This window comes from Jaculus jaculus, chromosome 13, assembly GCF_020740685.1.
Source record: "Jaculus jaculus isolate mJacJac1 chromosome 13, mJacJac1.mat.Y.cur, whole genome shotgun sequence".
NCBI classification, from domain to species: domain Eukaryota; kingdom Metazoa; phylum Chordata; class Mammalia; order Rodentia; family Dipodidae; genus Jaculus; species Jaculus jaculus.
In genome coordinates, this window is record NC_059114.1 from 28,168,728 (window position 1) to 28,187,482 (window position 18,755).

General features: G+C 44.2%; 1 protein-coding gene across 1 annotated transcript in view; it reads left to right on the forward strand.

The window, feature by feature from the left end:
- The first annotated feature begins 9,598 nt into the window (after positions 1 to 9,598).
- Ccdc62 (coiled-coil domain containing 62) overlaps positions 9,599 to 18,755 on the forward strand; it is a 35,509-nt gene continuing 26,352 nt past the window's right edge. The window contains exons 1-2 of the mRNA XM_045132126.1: positions 9,599 to 9,714; positions 16,930 to 17,122. Coding sequence (XP_044988061.1) covers positions 9,679 to 9,714; positions 16,930 to 17,122 — 229 coding nt within the window. The 5' untranslated portion in view covers positions 9,599 to 9,678. The remainder of the gene's footprint in view (positions 9,715 to 16,929; positions 17,123 to 18,755) is intronic.

An 18,755-nucleotide genomic window follows, 5' to 3' on the forward strand; every position in this document is an offset into this window, starting at 1 on the left:
CTCTAGGACTTCCTTGACTTTTGTGGAAAGCATTTCAGTTGTTTATCTTACTGATGGAAAGCTGAGTGATTTTTTAAAAATTTGAATTTCATTCCCTTATTCATAACATGTCTCCTTGTTTCTTTATTGTAATGTTTGAGATAGATAAGAATCTAATAGTTTTATGATTAAATTTGTTTTATCATTAACAACAAAGTCTAGTTTGTGACGATAACAATATACTGTTGGTAGGTTTGTTCAAACCGTTAATGGAAATTACTTGGTAAAATACATTAAAAGCCTTAAAACCATGTATACTGTTTCACACAGCAAACCACTTCATCAACACTATCCTAATGATCACTCTTCTGTAAAAGGTACTGATGAGGTTGTCCATCACAATGTTATTCTTAACTTTAAAATTATAAATTAGCTGTGCATGGTGGTGTGCGCCTTTAATCCCAGCAATAGGTAGGAAGATCACTATGAGTTCAAGGCCAGAGCCTGAGACTACATAGTGAATACTAGGTCAGCCTGGACTAGAGTGACACCCTACCTCAAAAAAACAAAAAACAAACAAAAAAAAAAAAAAACAAAACAGGGATGGAGAGATAGCTCAGGGCTCAAAGCACTTGCTGCAAAGTCTGACCTGAATTGGGTTTCTCAGTTCCCACATAAGTCATGTACCGAGGCACATGCATCTGGAATTTGTTTGCAGTAGTAGGAAGCCTTGGTGTGCCCATACTCTCTTCCTTCTCTCTCTCTTTACTTTTTTCTCTTTGTCTCTTTCAAATAAAATTTTATTTTATGTATTTGGGAGTTTTTGTTTGTTTGTTTTGTTTTTTGAGGTAGGGTCTCGCTCTAGCCCAGGCTGACCTGGAATTCACTGTAGTCTCAGGCTGGCCTTGAACTCACAGTGATCCTCCTACCTCTGCCTCCCGAGTGCTGGGATTAAAGGCGTGTGCCACCACACCTGGCTTACTGTTTGGTTTTTCTTTTTTTCATGGTAGGTTCTTACTCTAGCTCAGACTGACCTGGAATTTACTATGTAGTCTCAGGGTGCCCTTGAACTCATGGCAGTCCTCCTACCTCTGCCTCCCGAGTGCTGGGATTAAAGGCGTGTGCTACCACGCCCAGCTATTTTTTGAGTTTTTGAGGTAAGGTCTTGGCTCTAGCCCAGGCTGACCTGGAATTCACTATGTGGCCTCAGGGTGGCCTCGACTTTTCAGCAATCCTCCTACCTCTACCTCCTGAGCTGGAATTAAAGGCATGTACTATCACCTCCCAGCTAAACAAAATTTAAAAAAATTTTTTTTTCCATTAATACAAAGAAACATGTTTGGTAATGTTAATTAGGAGCAGGCAGAACTCAGATACATTTTTAGACCTACTGTCCTGAGTAGAAAGGCATTCAGGGGTTGGAGAGATGGCATAGCGGTTAAGGTGCTTGCCTGCAAAGCTTAAAAACCCAGGTTCGTTAGATTCCCCAGATCCCAGGTAAGCCAGATGGCACATGGTGGTGCATGCATCTAGAGTTCATTTGCAATGGCTAGAGGCCCTGGCATACCCATCCCTTCTCCCTCTCTTAAATAAATAAAAATAAAAAATATGGTGGCACACACCTTTAATCCCAGCACCCAAGAGGCAGAGGTAGGTGGATCTCCATGAGCTTGAGGCCACCCTGAGACTACATAATTAATTCCAGGTCAGCCTGGACCAGAGAGAGACCCAACCTTGGAAAAAAAAAAAAGTTTTGAAAAAGGAAGGACATTCAGAGTGGCTGACAGTTCTTGCTCAATACATTATATGAGTAAAATATACTCATGTTCAATATAGAGTCTGGGAAATAACATCACAGGAGACAATGATAATTTTAGTGAATGCATTAGATGCACTTAATTTTAGTGAATGCATTAGATGAACTTAAATCAGGTACTAAAATTGAAAAGATTTGTATTAAAACTGCTACGGACACCGTTAAGAAACTTAGAACTGAGAGTGGGGGAATGGGTGGGAAGGAGTGGAGAAATCTCATGAAATCATTGTTCACTGCCATGCGTATAGTCTTTTGTTTGTTTTATCAAGGTAGGGTCTCGCTTTCTAGCCGAGGCTGACCTGGAATTCACTATGTAGTCTCAGGGTGGCCTCGAACTCATGGCAATCCTTTTACCTCTGTCTCCCAAGTGTTGGCTCAAATAATCTTTTTTTTTTTGTATAGCACACTTTTTTCCCCCAAACATATTTTATCTATTTGCAAGCAGAAAGAGATTGAGAGAATGGGTGCATCAGGGCCTCCAGCCACTGCAAACACTCCAGATGCATGTGCCACTGTGCATCTGGCTTTATGTGGGTACTGGGGAACCAAACTTGGGTTGTTAGGCTTTGCAGTCAAATGCCTTAGCTACTGAACCATCTCTCCAGCCACAAATAGTCTTTAAAAAAAAAAAAAAAACTTGTTTATTTTTATTTATTTGAGAGCAACAGACAGAGAGAGAAAGGCAGAAAGAGAGAGAGAGAGAATGGGCATGCCAGGGCCTTCAGCCATTGCAAACAATGTTCAGACACATGCACCCCCTTGTACATCTGGCTAACATGGGTCCTGGGGAATCAAGCCTCGAACCGGGTACCTTAGGCTTCACAGGCAAGCAATTAACCCCTAAGCCATCTCTCCAGCCCTAAATAGTCTTGAAGGAACATTTTGTTAGAACAGTAATGCCTTAGAAAAAATGTGTGATAACGATACAAGTTTAAAAATGAAACTCTGCATTAATGTCTACAAATGTATCCACCATGACACTTCGGCATGTTTTTTTTTTATTTGTTACATTGGTGTTGGAAGATCCCCATGTGACTTCATATAGAGTCTAGTCACACTTGCACAGTTCTGGGCAAATGTAATTTTGATCCATATACACACAGCAATGCACATTACTGTGAGAAAATGTAGCATAAAAATTATCCTTGTGTCGGGCTGGAGAGATGGCTTAGCGGTTAAGCGCTTGCCTGTGAAGCCTAAAGACCCCAGTTCGAGGCTCAATTCCCCAGGACCCACGTTAGCCAGATGCACAAGGGGCCGCAGGCATCTGTTTGCAGTGGCTGGAGGCCCTAGTGCGCCCGTTCTCTCTCTCTCTCTCTTTCTCTGTTGCTCTCAAATAAATAAACAACAACAACAAAAAAAAAAAATTAAAAGAAAATTATCCTTGTGGGCCAGGTGTGGTGCCTCACGCCTTTAATTCCAGTACTCTCCCCTATCTCCCAGCCATCTCCCCTATCCTTTTTTCTTAAAAATACTAAATTGTGAGAATATGAATTAAAGCTGTTCTTTGGGCTGTGGACATTTTAATCAGATTAAACTGAGGTATATTAAATTTTAAGTCAGTAGATGGCGTGGTGGCACATGCCTTTTATCTCAGCATTTGGGAGGCAGAGGTTAGAGGATCACTGTGAGTTCAAGGCCACCCTGAAACAACATAGTGAATTCCAGGTCAGCCTGAACTAGAGTGAGACCCTACCTCAAAAAGAAAAAAATAAGAATTTATCCTTTTGGCTAATGTAAATTTTGTTCTTTGACTTAAAAAGCTGGAGAGATGGCTTAGTGGTTAAGGCGCTTGCCTGCAAAGCCAAAGGACCCAGGTTTGATTCCCCAGGACCCACATTTGTCAGATCCACAAGATGACTCATGCATCTGCATTTGTAGTGGCTAGAGGCCTGGTGCACCCATTCTCTCTCTTGCCCTTAAATTTTTTGCAAGCAATGAGAGACAGAGAAAGAATGGCCATACCAGGGCCTCCAGACCTATGAGCAACTTTGTGCATTTGGCTTCATGTTGGTACTGGGGAATCAAACCTGAGTTGTTAGGCTTTACAGGTAAGTGCCTTACCTTCTGAGCCATCTCTCCAGCCCTGACAATTTTTCTTGCTGACCTGGAATTCACTATGTAGTCTAAGGATGGCCTCGAACTCATTGCAATCCTACCTCTGCCTCCCGAGTGCTGGGATTAAAGGTGTGTGCCACCATGCCTGTGTCTACTGACTTAAAATCTAATATACCTCATAGTTTAATCTGATTAAAATGTCCATAGCCCAAAGAACAGCTTTAATTCATATTCTCACAATTTAGTATTTTTAAGAAAAGGATAGGGGAGATGGCTCAGCAATTGAAAGCACTTGTTTGTAAAGTCTTGTACAGCTAGATGCATAAAGTGTGGGATATACCTGGAGTTCCTTACACTCTCTAGCTCTCTTGCTCTCCCCCTCTCCTCGAAAATAAATGAAATTTAAAAAACAATCTGGCATGGTGGGGTGTACCTTTAATCCCAGCACTCAGGAGGCAGAGGTAGGAGGATTGCCATAAATTCAAGGCCAGTTTGAGACTAGTGAATTCCAGGTCAACCTGGGTTAGAGTGAAACTACCTCAAAAAACCAAAAGGAAAAAGAAAAAATGTAAGAGATTTGTCCTGATTAAGGTCAAAATTTCAAATGCAAATGCAGTTTGTTTTTTTTGCAGTGGGTGGGGGTGTTTCGAGGTAGGGTCTCACTCCAGCCCAAACTGACCTGAAACTCACTATGTAGTCTCAGGCTGGCCTTTAATGCACAGTGATCCTCGTGCCTCTGCCTCCTGAGTGCTGGGATTAAAGGCACCACACCTGGCTGAAAATGCAATCTTTGTTTGATTTTCAAGGTAGGGCATCAAGCTAGCCCAGGTTATCCTGGTGTTGCAGTTAGGTTTGCATTGCTGGTAGAAATCACCTAACCAAGAGCAGCTTTTGAGGGGAAAAAAAAAAAAAGGATTATTTTGGCTTATAGATTCGAGGGAAAGCTCCATCATGGCAGGGGAAGACTATGGCATGAGCAGAGGAGGGACATCACCTCCTGGCCAACATAAGGTGGGCAATATCAACAGGACAGTGTGCCAAACATTGGCAAGGGGACACTGGCTATAATACCCATAAGCCCACCCCCAGCAATACACTGCCTCCAAGAGGTGTTAATTCCCAAATCTCCCATCAGCTGGGAACCTAACATTCAGAATGCCTAAGTTTATGGGGACACCTGAATCAAACCACCACACCTGGAATTCACTGTGTACTCTGGGCTGGCTTCAAACTCATAGCAATCCTTCTACCTCCTGAGTGCTGGGATCAAAGGTGTGTGCCACCACAACCTGCTAAATGCAGTTTTGATAATGTTTTGTTTTGATAAGGTCTTGCAGTGTGACATTCACTTTTAAAAGTGGGTGCTGGGCTGGAGAGATGGCTTAGTGGTTAAGGCACATGCCTGCCAAGCCTAAGGACCCATGTTTGATTCTCCAGGTCTCATGGTGGCTCGTGCATGAGGAGTTCGTTTGTGGAGGACCTGGTGAACCCATTCTCTCTCCCTCTTTCCCACTCTGTCTCTAATAAGTAAATAAATAATAGCTCTTTAAAAGTGGGTGCTGACAATATGAATTTTTAAATTTTTACTTACTTGAGAGAGTGCATGGGGCCTCTTGTCACTGCAAATGAATTCCAAACACATGCACAGCTTTGTGCATCTGCCTTTATTACGGGTATTGAGGAATGAACTCAGGCTGGCTGACGTTGCAAACAAGTGCTGACAATGCGAAGATGATTTGTGCTGTCTTACCTTAAAAAGTTCACAAATATGAAAGCTGGATGTAGTGGTACATGCCTTTATTCTCAGCACTCTGGAGGCTGAGGTAGGGGATCACTAGGAGTTCAAGACCTGCCTCAGACTACACAGTGAGTTCCAGGTCAGCCTGGGCAAGAGTGAGACCTTGCCTTGGGGAGAAAAAAAAAAAAAAAAAAAAAAAAAGCATAAATCACTATGTTAAAGAGATGGCTTAGCAGTTGTTAGAGATTTTGGATTTGTGGCTGGTCACCATATTTCTTTTAGCAATTTATTATCTACCCATCATAATCGTAAAAAGTAAACCCCATTTCTTGTATACTTTTTTAGTGAGGGTTAGATATGTGGCTACATGGTAAATATTAGCACCTTGAAAAATACCCATTAAAATGGTAGAATGCTTGTCAGTTAGACAATTTTAAGGGGCTGGGGAAATGGCTTAGTGGGTGAAGTGCTTGCTAGGCAAACCTGAAGGTCTAGCTCAGATCCCCAGCATCTATAAAACACTAGACTTGGGCTGGAGAGATGCTTAGCAGTTAAGGCACTTGCCTAAGGACTCATGTTTGACTCTTCAGATCCCATCTAAGCTAGATGCACAAGTGATGCAAGTATGCAAGGTCACACATGTGCACAATGGGGAGCACATGTCTGCAGTGTGATTGCAGTAGCTGAAGGCCCTGGCTCTCGCTCTCTTGCATGATAAAACAAGCATTCTACATCCATGTGCATAAAGTGTACCCATGCATACATGTGCACACACACACCACGTACACATCTAAAAGATAAATTCAGGTATAGGTTACAGAGTGAGAACTTGTCTCAGAAATAGTCATCTGCTGGGTGAAGTGGCACACACCTTTAATCTCAGCACTCAGGAGGCAGAGGCAGGAGGATTGCCATGAGTTCGAGGCCACCCTGAGACTCCATAGTGAATTCCAGGTCAGCCTGGGCTAGAGTGAGACCCTACCTCGAAAAAACAAAAAAAAAAAAGGATAGTAAAACAAGCTGGACATAGTGACGCATGCCTTTAATCCCAGCACTCTGGAGGCAAAGGTAGGAGGCTCACCATCAGTTTGAGGCTACCCTGAGACTATAGAGTGAATTCCAGGTCAGCCTGGACTAGAGTGAAACACTACCTGGAAAAAAAAAAAAAAATTAAGACACGAGTTTGCACATCTTTAATCCCAGCTCTCAGGAGGCTGAGGTAGGAAGATCACTGTGAGTTCAAGGCCATCATGAGACTACATAGTGAATTCCAGGTAAGCCTGGGCTAAAACGAAACCCTCAAAAAAAAGGGGGGAGAGGGTAGCCAGGCGTGGTGGCATACACCTTTAATCCCAGCACTTGGGCATCATAGGTAGGAGGATCACAATCAGTTCGAGTCTACATAGTGAATTCCAGGTCAGCCTGAGCTAGAGCAAGACCTTACTTGAGAAAAAAAAAAAAAAGCAGGGGTTGGGGAAGGTTCCATAATCTAGTCCTACATAACCTGAATCATAAACGGAAGATGAAGTCATAAGTGACTGTGGGGCATGGACAAGCTTAGATTTAACCTAGAATATGGCTTTACTTTTTTGTTTTGTTTTGAGATTACGTCATTAACCCTGGCCTGGTATTAGCTATGTAGGCCTGACTGGCTTGGAACTTGTAGCATTTCTCTTGGCTCAGGCTGCTGACTGCTGGCATTAAAAGACATGAGCCACATTGCTGAGGCCCTTGGTTTTCCACCAGGAATAGATGGTAAGACCCTGTTGCTGAAGACTCCACATACTTGGGCTGCAAGTCCACTAAGAAACCCTGTTGGAGCTGAGCTGAAAACCTCCTCCATGTAGACCAGCTGACAGGAAGCTGGAAAAAACTATGCTGCATGCAGTTCAATGGGAGAGAGAGAAATCAGTGAAGATACCTAACAGTGGCCTTATATTTGGCCAGCCAGGCTAAATGAGCCAACAGGTGCAATAGTGGCACATCTGTTAGAGGGGGAAACCAACCACCCTCTAATTTGACTGGAGACCCACTCCATGGGAGAGAATACATCCCTGATACTGAAAACCTACAACAGGAGTAGTCATAAGCCTTAGGGGTGTAATGTATGCTAGTGTCTGGCTACATGTATGTACTATGCTCATCAAACTGTCCAGTAAGCACTTCTGTTAATGTTCATACCCATATAATAGTGCTATTCTCACTTTTGGTTAGAGAAGCTTCTCTTTTCAGATGGCAGTGACCTTGGAATGACTTAGAAGGCATCATGGTGCTGAGAAGTGACAGAGTAGTGCTCCGCACTGCAATATCTCTATCACACCTTCCAAGGCTCAGGGTCCATTGTGGAAGAGGTGGTGGAAAGAATGTAAGAGCCAAAGGAAGGGTAGGACTCCTTACAGCGTGCTCCTCCAGACACAAAATGGCCTGGATATCCATGACCTTAAAATGCCTGACACTACCTACACAAGACCATCATAATAGGAGAAGATGATGACATTAAAATAAGAGAGAGACTGATTGAGAGGGGGAGGGGATATGATGGAGAGTGGATTTTGAAGGGGAAAGTATGGGGGGCAATTGCCATGGGATATTGCTTACAATTATGGAAGCTGTCAATTAAAAATAAAAATAAAAAAGAACATCCAGCACATTATTTTGGTTTTTCTTTTTCTGTATCTCTCTCTTTTTTTTTTTTTTTTTTTTTTTTTTTCTCAGGTAGGGTTGCGCTCTAGCTCAGGCTGACCTGGAATTCACTATGTAGTCTCAGGGTGGACTCAAATTCACTGCAGTCCTTCTACCTCTGCCTCCCAAATGCTGGGATAAAAGGCATGCGCCACCCCACCTGGCTCTGTTGTTGTTGTTGTTTGTTGAGGTAGTAGTTCAGGCTGACCTGGAATTCACTATGTATAGTCCTCAGGTAGCTTTGAATTCATAGTGATCCTCCTACCTTGGCCTCCTAAGAGCTGGGGTTAAGGTATGCACCACTATCCATTACTATTATTTATTTGCAAATAAAGAGTGACAGAACAAGCCGGTTGTGGTGACGAACACCTTTAATCCCAGTATTCAGGAGGCAGAGGTAGGAGGATTGCTATGAGTTTGAGGTCACCCTGAGACTACATAGTTAATTCCAGGTAAGCCTGGGCCAGAGTGAGACCCTACCTGGAAAAAAAAAAAAAAGTGACAGACCAAGAGAGAGAGAATGAGTGCACCAAGGCCTCTAGCCACTGCAAGGGAACTCCAGATGCATGCACCACTTTGTGCATCTGGCTTTACAATGGGTACTAGAGTATTGATTTCTGGATGGTTAGGCTTTGTAGGCAAATGCCTTAACTGTTAAGCCATCTTTCCAGCCCCCCTGTCTTCCATCCCCCCCTCCCGCCTTTTTTCATGCAGAGAGAAAGCGATAGAATGGGCATGCCAGGACATCTTTCCACTGCAAAAGAAATCCAGATGCATATGCGACTTTGTGCATCTGGCTTACACAGCTACTGAGGAATCGAACCTAGGCTATCAGACTTTGCAGACAAAACCATTAACTGCTGAGCCATCTCTCCAGACCTCTATTTTGGGGTTTGAAACCTAGAGTCCCACTTTGTGATCTTTCCTCCCCATCCTCCTCCCAAGTGCCAGGTTACAGGTGGAGCCACTGCCCCTGGCAACAATGGTAAACTGTGGTGACACACTACCAAGGCAGGCAGACAGGTCGGCTAGATTAGAGATATCCTTCTTCCTTCAACTCTGGTTCTTGGTCTGCTGTTGTGGCCAGCAGTTGACCACCAGGATTTTAAAATAGCCTTTGATTTGCCTCATCTGTCAGGGGTAACGGTCCCTCCAGCGTGGGGAAGGGGTTGTGGTCACATCGCGCCGCCAAGCCCGGAGACGCAAAGGCCGAGCACGTGGCCCCAAGTCTCGCGAGGCCGAGGGCGGTGGCGCGGGCCGGGCGGTTTGGGCGGCTGTCGTGGCCGCGGGCGCGCGGGGCTCCGGGCTCCCGGCTCGCCCCGCCGCTCCCTCGGCCAGGCGCCCATGGCCTTTCTAAGGTGACGCTGCCCGCTCGGACTAGCTCCGGCGGGCCGAGGCAACACCTATGAACCCTTCGGCGACCTTCCCCGCCCGGCGCCAGGTGAGCCCGCGGGAAGAACCTGCATGTGGGCCGGAGCCCAGGCTACAGAGTCCGTTTCCTGAGCCTAATAAAACGTGGTCGTGAGTACGAAGGGATCCCTGTATAACAAAGATGATGACACTGCTATATCTCGCACAATGCTCCTAATAGCAGACTGGCCAGTGGATGGACTTTCTTAATACCCATATCAAGTCTTTTGCCCACAGTTTGCATTTGTCAGAAGAGGGTGACTTTGAACGCTCTTCGTATACTGTGAACATTTTTTGGGTACTTGGTTTATTGCCCGTCTTCCTCAATTGAGCTATATGCTCCTTGCCTGGCACACTCATGCATAGCCTCAACCCCAGCCACTGGCATTCAGTAAATATTGGTAGCTGACCAAAAGCTGGAATTCAAGTATTGTGATGCAAATTTGTGCAACTGTGTTTGTAGATGTTATGTACATGTTACTAGTAAGTAAATATAATTTATTCATTGTCATTACTTTTTGGTCTTTGTTTTTTTCTTTTTGAGGTAGGGTTTCACTCTAGTTCAGGCTGGCCTGGATTTTTTTTTTTTTTTTAATATATATGGGAAAATAAAGTAAAAAGAGGCTGAATATATTGCTCAGGTAGAGCACTAGCCTAGCATGTGCAAGGCCCTAGGTTTAACCCCCAATACTAAAAGAAAAAAAAAGAAAAAAGAGAGAAGGAAGTAGTACCAAGGACTGGTAAGATGGCTTAGTCTGTAAAATACTTGTGTGAGGATTTGAATTTAACCTCCAGTCAGTACCCACATAAAAATGCAGAGTGTGAGCTGGGTGTGATGGCTCATGTGGAGGCATCACTGTGAGTTTGAGGTCAGTCTGGGACTACAGAGTGAATTCCATACATAGTGAATTGTTAGAGCAAGACTCTACCTCAAAAAAAAAAAAAAAAAAAAAGACAAAACAGAAAAGCTTTAGTGCGGTGACATGCCTGTAACTCCAGCACAGACACTTGGATCCCTGGAACTTGCTGGCCACTTAGTCTAACTTAATTGGTAAGTTCCAGGCCAATAGCAACCAAAGTTGTCCTCTGGCCTAAACATTCACCTGCACACACATGTATGTAAAAAACAAAAGAAGTGCTGAACATTCATAGGTGAAGAAACTAAGTCTTAGGTTGTATAGCTACTAAGTGGCCAATTCGGCATTCAAACTTGATAAGACCAGCTTTATTCAGTGAATGCACCAGACTGTAAAATGATTTGTGTTTTTTGTTTGTTTGTTTGAGGTAGGGTCTCAGGCCCAGGTTGACCTGGAATTCACTATGTAGTCTTAGGGTGACCTCGAACTCTTGGTGATCCTCCTACCTCTGCCTCCCAAGTGCTGGGACTAAAGGCATGAGCCACCATGTCTGGCTATGATTTGTGGTTTTATTTGAGAGTGACAGAGAGAGAGAGAGAGAGAGAGAATGAGAATGGGTGCACCAGGGCCTCCAGCCACTGCAAACAACTCCAGACGCATGTGCCCGCCCCCTTGTGCATCTGGCTAACGTGGGTCCTGGGAAATCAAGCCTTGAACCAAGATCCTTAGGCTTCACAGGCAAGTGCTTAACCACTAAGCCATCTCTCCAGCCCCTGATTTGTGTTTTAAATTTATTTATTTATTTGGTTTTAAAATAAAATAAAAGGAAATACTGTAAGCAAGCCTCCCCCCCCCCTTTTTTTGGTTTTTCTAGGTAGGGTCTCACTCTAGGCTGACCAGGAATTCACTATGCAGTCTCAGGGTGGCCTCGAACTCATGGTGATCCTCCTACCTCTGCCTCCCGAGTGCTGGGATTAAAGGCGTATGCCACCACGCCCGGCTTAAAGCAAGCCCCTTTTAACCACTTGAGCAAACTTTTCATCTCAATAGCAGGAATTACTGTAGATAATACTGCTAGTTATGGAAAGGGCATCATGGTTTTAAAATAAATATTCTTTAAAGCTGGTTGTTGTGGAATACATCTAATCCCAGCACTAGACTGATGTAGGATGGTTGCCTCAAATTCAAGGCCATCTTGGGCTATAGTATACCTTGTTCTGTTTTGTTTATTAGTTTGTGGGTTTTTTGTTGTTGTTTTGTTTTTGTTTTTCGAGGTAGGGTCTCACTCTAGCCTAGGCAGACCTGGAATTCACTGTGTAGACTCAGGGTGGCCTCGAATTCATGGCGATCCTCCTACCTCTGCCTCCCAAGTTCTGGGATTAAAGTTGTGCACTATCACGCCCGGCTTGTTTATTAGTTTTGTATACATGGTGTATGCACTTGTACATAGGCCAGTGCTGGGCCCCAGACCAGCACTCACCTGCACTGGCCAGAGTGGAACATAGGAGTCCCGTGTCATTGCTCTTCTACCTGGTCTTATTTGAGCTGAAGTCTCTTGCTGCTCCAGGAGCTTGCTGTATCTTTGGAGCTCTGGTCGTTCTCAGGTCTCCGCTCCCCTTTGGGACTGATGTTGCAAATGTGTGTGGCTATACCTAGCTGTTTATGTGGGCACTGGGGATCCAACTTGAGAATTTCCCAGGCCTCCTCAGGCCCTCTTGCTTGCACAGGAAGTGCTCTTAACCACTGAGCCATCTCTTCAGCCCTAGAGTACGTTTTAAGAAATAAAACAGGGGTCTGGAGAGATGGCTTAGTGGTTAAGACACTTGCCTGCAAAGCCAAAGGACCCAGATTCAACTCTCCAGGGCCCACATAAGCACATGCATCTGGAGTTTGTTTGCAGTGGCTGGAGGCCCTGGCATGCCCATTCTCTCTCTCTACCTGCCTATTTCTGTATATCTCTCTCAAATAAAGAAATAAAAATTAAAATAAACCAAAAAAATAAAAATTAAAATAAACCAAAGAAATAAAACAGGGCTGGAAAGATGGCTTAGCGGTTAAGGTGCTTACCTGCAAAGCCTAAGGTTCAGTTTCCCAGTGCCCATGCTGAGCCAGATGCACAAAGTGGTGCACGCATCTGGAGTTCATTTGTAGTGGCTAGAGGCCCAAGAGCACCCATTCTGTCTTTAGATGCCTCTTTCTCTCTCTCTCAAATAAATAAAGAAAATCTTTTTTTAAATAAATAAAACAGAAAGGCAGGCGTGGTGTTGCACGCCTTTTATCCTAGTACTTGGGATGCAGAGGTAGGAGGATCACCGTGAGTTCATGGCCACTCTGAAACTACAGAGTGAATTCCAGGTCAGCCTAGGCTAGAACAAGATCCTACCTTGGAAAACCAAAAAGAAGGACTGGAGAAATGGCTTTGTGGTTAAGACACTTACCTACAAAGCCAAAGGACCCAGGTTCAATTCCCCAGGACCCACATAAGCCAGATGCACAAGGGGCGCATGCATTTGGAGTTCATTTGCAATGGCTAGGAGCCCTGGCATGCCCATTCTCTCTTTACCTGCCTATTTCTATCTCTCTCTCTTAAATAAATAAATAAATAAATAAAATATACATTAAAAGAAAATCCAAGAAGAAAAAAGAAATAAAACAGGCGGAGGGGGGGAGAACGTAAAGAGATGAGTTAGGCGTGGTGGCCCATGCCTTTAATCCCAGCACTTGGGAGGCGTGCCATGAGTTAGAGGCCACCCTGAGACTACATAGTTAATTCCAGGTTAGCCTGGACCAGAGTGAGACCCTACCTCGAAAAACCAAAGAAAAACAAAACAGAGAGAGAGAGAGAGATGGCTTAGTAGTTAAGGTACTTGCCTGCAAAGCCTAATGACTCAGAGTTGATTCCCCAGTACTCACATAAAACCAAATGCACAAAGTTACATATACATCTGAAGTTTGTTTACGCTGGCAAGAGGCCCTAATATGGTCATTGTGTCTCTCTTTCTTTCTGTCTCATCTCTGTCTCTCTGTGCTTGTAAATAAATAACAATTTGAAAAAGAGGAGGGGCTGGAGAGATGGTTCAGTGGTTAAGGCACTTGTTTGCAAAGCTGACGGCCCCAGTACCCATGTAGAGTCAGATTCACAAGGTGGTACATGTGTCTGGAGTTCATTTGCAGTGGCAGGAGGCCCTTGTGTATTCTATCTACCTACCCTCCTCTCTATCCTTGCAAATAAATAAAGTATTTAAAAAAATAAAAATAAGATGGGTGTGGTATCATTCCTTTAATCCTAGTACTTGGGAGGCAGAAGTGGGAGGATGGCTGTGAGTTTGAGGCTATCTGGGGACTACAGAGTGAGTTCCAGAACAGCCTGGACTTGAGTGAGACACTACTCAAACAAGAACAAACAAATAAACTAGGGTAGGGCTGGAGAGATGGCTTAGCAGTTAAGGCACTTGCCTGGGAAGCCTAAGGACCCATGTTTGACTCTCCAGATCCCACATAAGCCAGACACACCAAGGTGAGGTAAGCGCAAGGCCACACATGCCCATTAGGTGGCAGAAGCATCTGGAGTTCGATTGCAGTAGCTGAGGTCCTGGTGCACTAATTCTCTCTCTCTCTCTGTCTCTTGCTGTCCCTAAAAATAAAAAATTTTAAAAGCCAGGCATGGTGGCGTATGCCTTTAATCCCAGCATTTAGGAGGTAGGAGAATCACCATGAGTTCAAGGCCACCCTGAGACTATAGAGTGAATTCCAGGTTAACCTGAGCTAGAAAGAAACCCTACCTTGAAAAACCAAATAAATAAATACATTTAAAATAACATGGGTAGGAAGGTGGTTTAGCAGTTAAAGGCATTTGCTGGTAAATACTCTGGCCTGGGTTCAATTCCCCAGTACCTATGTAAAGTCAGATGCACAAAGTGGCTTTGGACTTTGTAACAAGAGACTCTAGTGCATGTTCTCTTCTCTCTTTCTCTCTCTTTTTCAAATAAATAAGTGGATTATTGGCTGGAAAGATGGCTCATCAGTTAAAGATGCTTGCTTGCAAAGCCTAAGGACCCTGATTCAGTTCCTAAGTACCCATGCAAATCCAGATACACTAAGTGGTTTATACTTCTGGAGTTTGTTTTCAGTGGTAGGAAGCCCTGGCATATCCATACTCACTCTATCTGCCTCTCAAAAACAATAAATATTAAGCTAGGTGTAGTGGTGCATGCCTTTAATCCTAGCACTTGGGAGGCAGAGGTAGGAGGATTGCTGTGAGTTCGAGGCTACCCTGAGAATACAGAGTGAATTCCAGGTCAGCCTGGACTAGAGTGAAACTCTACCTTGAGAAGCCAAAAATAAATAAATAAATAAATAAATAAATAAGGCTGGGAAGATGGCTCAGCAGTTAAAGGTGTTTGCTTACATAGCCTTCAGGCCTTGGTTCAACTCTCTAGCACACACATAAAGCTGGATGCAAGTGTCTGGAGTTACATTGGCAAGAGACCCTGGGCACATGTGTACACACACACAAATACATTAAAAAACAACAAAAATACAACCAGATGTGATGGCACATGCCTTTAATCCTAGCACTCTCAGGAGGCAGAAGTAGGAGGATTGCTATGAGTGTGAGACCAGCCTGGAACTACAAAGTGAGATCCAGGTCAACCTGGGCTAGAGCGAGACCTTACCTTGAAAAAATTCTTGCTATATATGGAGCTGAGGAGATGACTCAGCAGTAAGAGCACTTGCTGCACAAGTGTGAGGACTGAGTTTGATCCCCGGCACCCAAGTAAAAAGCCAGTATGGCCACTTCTCTCTATAAACCCAGTTCTTTTTTTTTTTTTTTTTTATTTGAAAGCAACAGACACAGAGAGAAAGACAGATAGAGGGAGAGAGAGAGAATGGGCGCGCCAGGGCTTCCAGCCTCTGCAAACGAACTCCAGACGCGTGCGCCCCCTTGTGCATCTGGCTAATGTGGGACCTGGGGAACCAAGCCTCGAACCAGGGCCCTTAGGCTTCACAGGCAAGTGCTTAACCGCTAAGCCGTCTCTCCAGCCCTAAACCCAGTTCTGAAAGGGGAGAGGAGTAGAGATAGGAAGGCCGCTGGGGCTTCCTGGTCAACCAGTGGGACCTAAAAACAGCAGCTTCACTTTCAGTGAGAGGCTTAGTCTGAAGGAAATAAAGCAGAAAGTGATAAAAGACACCTGACTTTCTCCACACAGGTGTGCACAGGGCATAAGCATCTTCATCTGCACATGTACATATGCAATTAACATACTAAGTAAATAAAATAGTAATTAGCCGAGCGTGGTGGCACAAACCTGTAATCCCAGCACTCAGGAGGCAGAAGTAGGAGGATCACCATGAGGCCACCTTGAGACTACATAGTGAATTCCAGGTCAGCCTGGGCTAGAGTGAGATCTTACCTGGGGGAGGGAAGGGAAAAAAGAAGAGAAAAAAGAAACATTAATTATTTATTTACAAACAGAGAAAGAGGGGCAAGAGAGTTTATGACAATGCCAGGGCCTTTTGCCATTACAGATGAACTCCAGATGCAGACACCACTTTGTGCATCTGGCTTTGCATAGGTCCTGGGGAACTGTCTATTTTTTATTTTTTCTGAGGTAGGATGTTGCTCCAGTTCAGGTTGACCTGGAATTCACTATGTAGTCTCTGGGTGGCCTCAAACTCATGGCAATCATCCTACCTCTGCCTCCCAAGTGCTGGGATTAAAGGTGTGAGCCACCACACCTAGTACTGAGGGATTGGACCTTGGTCCTTAGGCTTTGCAGGCAAGCACCTTAACTGCTAAGCCATTTCTCCAAGCCAACATGAAACAATTTAGATATAGGTTTAGAGAGATTGCTCAGTGGTTAAAGGCACTTGCCTGCAAAGCCTAAGGACCACAGTTCGATTCCCCAGGACCCACGTAAGCCAGATGCACAGGGTGGCACATGCACCTGGAATTCGTTTACAGCAGCTGGAGGCCCTGGCATGCTCATTCTCTCCTTCTTTCTCTCTCTATATCTACCTCTACCTGCCTCTCAAATAGATAAATAAATAAACTATTTTAAATTATTTCATGTTTATCTTGCCTTAGTCATTCCAGAATTGTTGGGACAGGGGTTGGGGTAGCTCAGTGATAGAGCATGTCCCAAGCATGTATAGGACCCTGGGTTTCATCTCTTGCACCACATCAAAAAAAAAAAAAAAAAAATGAGGTCAAAGTGAAGGATGATATTGTTGACTTGAATGAGGATATTGACAGCAAAAAAATAAAAATAAAAAAATAAAAAATTGGGGCACAGAAATGGCAGCAAAGAATGTAGTTACTTGGAAAGTGTGTTTTGGCTGATTTCTGCTAAGTTTTATTTTGATCTAAAATCACTTTCAATGTTTAGAACATCGGGTCCAAAGTTGAGACTTCCACTATTGAGAGACAACGAAAGGAGCTGCAGCTGCTCATTGGAGAATTAAAAGACCGAGATAAGGAGCTCAATGACATGGTTGCAGTGCATCAGAGACAACTTCTCGCATGGGAGGAGGATCGGCAGAAAGTGCTGACTTTGGAAGAACGCTGCAGCAAATTAGAAGGTCTGAAATATACCCCACAACATCTGTCGCATACATCTGCATGCCACCATGTTGAAAGGGCTCCTGGGACAGATAGAGAAGAAATAAAGTGGGCTAGGGAGATGGTTCAGTGGTTAAAGGTGCTTTCTGACAAAGCCTGCTGGCCCGGGTTCCATTTCCCAGCACCCATGTGAAGCCAGATGCAAAAAGTGACACATAGCCGGGCCTGGTGGCGCACACCTTTAATCCCAGCACTCGGGAGGCAGAGTTAAGAGGAGTGCTGTGAATTCGAGGCCACCCTGAGACTACATAAATCCCAGGTCAGCCTGAGCCAGAGTGAGACTCTGCCTCGAAAAACAAAAGAAAACAAAACAAAAGTGACACATGAGGCTGGGCATGGTGATATATACATTTAATCCCAGCACTGGGGAGGCAGAGCCAAAAGGATCACCATGAGTTCTAGTCTACCCTGAGACTACATAGTGAATTTCAGGTCAGTCTGGGCTAGAACAAGACCCTACCTCAGAGGGAAAAAGAAAGTGACACATGCATTTGGCATTCAATTGTAGTATCAAGAAACTCACAGTGGGCTGGAGGGATGGCTTGGCTGTTAAGGTATTTGCCTGCAAAGCCAAAGGACCTTGGTTCGATTCCCTAGGACCCATGTTAGCCAGATGCACAAGGTGACGCATGCATCTGGAATTCATTTTCAGTTGCTGGAGGCCCTGGCACACCCATTCTCTCTTTCTTTCTCAAATAACTAAATAAATAAAAATAAAGTATTTAAAAAAAAAACCACAGATATGTGCATATGTGTACATGCATGCACACACACACAAATAAATAAAATTTTATAAAAAGAAATAACACCATTCCTGCTGCCCTAGAGTCTAGTCTTATTGATGAATGGGCCCTTCATGTTCAGCCACACTGAACATAGATACAAGTAGGGTAACGTCCTTAAATGTAGGAAGAGTGCTGAGTAGAGCTACAGATAATACAGCATGAGGAGCAAGGATATAGCATTTTTGTGTAAAGTGCACGAGGCCTAGGTTTAATCACCAGTACTACATTCACAGAAAAAGAGCAAAGGTTAAGTACACACTGCATGGGAAGAAAGAAACTGGGGCTGGAGAGATGTCTCAGTGGTTAAAGATGCCCTCTTCCAAAGCCTGCTGGTCTGGGTTCAATTCCCCAAGACCTACTTAAAACCAGACACACAAAGCCGGGTGTGGTGGCACATGCCTTTAATCCCAGCACTTGAGAGGCACAGGTAGGAAGATAGCTATGAGTTCGAGGCCATCCTGAGATTACATAGTAAATTTCAGGTCAGTCTGAATTAGAGTGAAACCCTGTCTTCCAAAACAAACAAACAAAAAAAAAAAAAACCCAGACACACAAAGTAGCACATGCATCTGGACTTCGTTTGCAGTGGCAAGAGCCCTTGGTACACCCAAACTCTCTCTCTCTAATATATATATCTATATATCTATATCACTCTTTCTTTCTTTCTTTTTGTTTTTCCAGGTAGGGTCTCGCTCTAGCCAAGGCTGACTTGGAATTCACTATATAGTCTCAGGGTGGCCTCAAACTCCTGGCGATCCTCCTACCTTTGCCTCCCAAATGCTGGGATTAAAGGCATGCACCACCATGC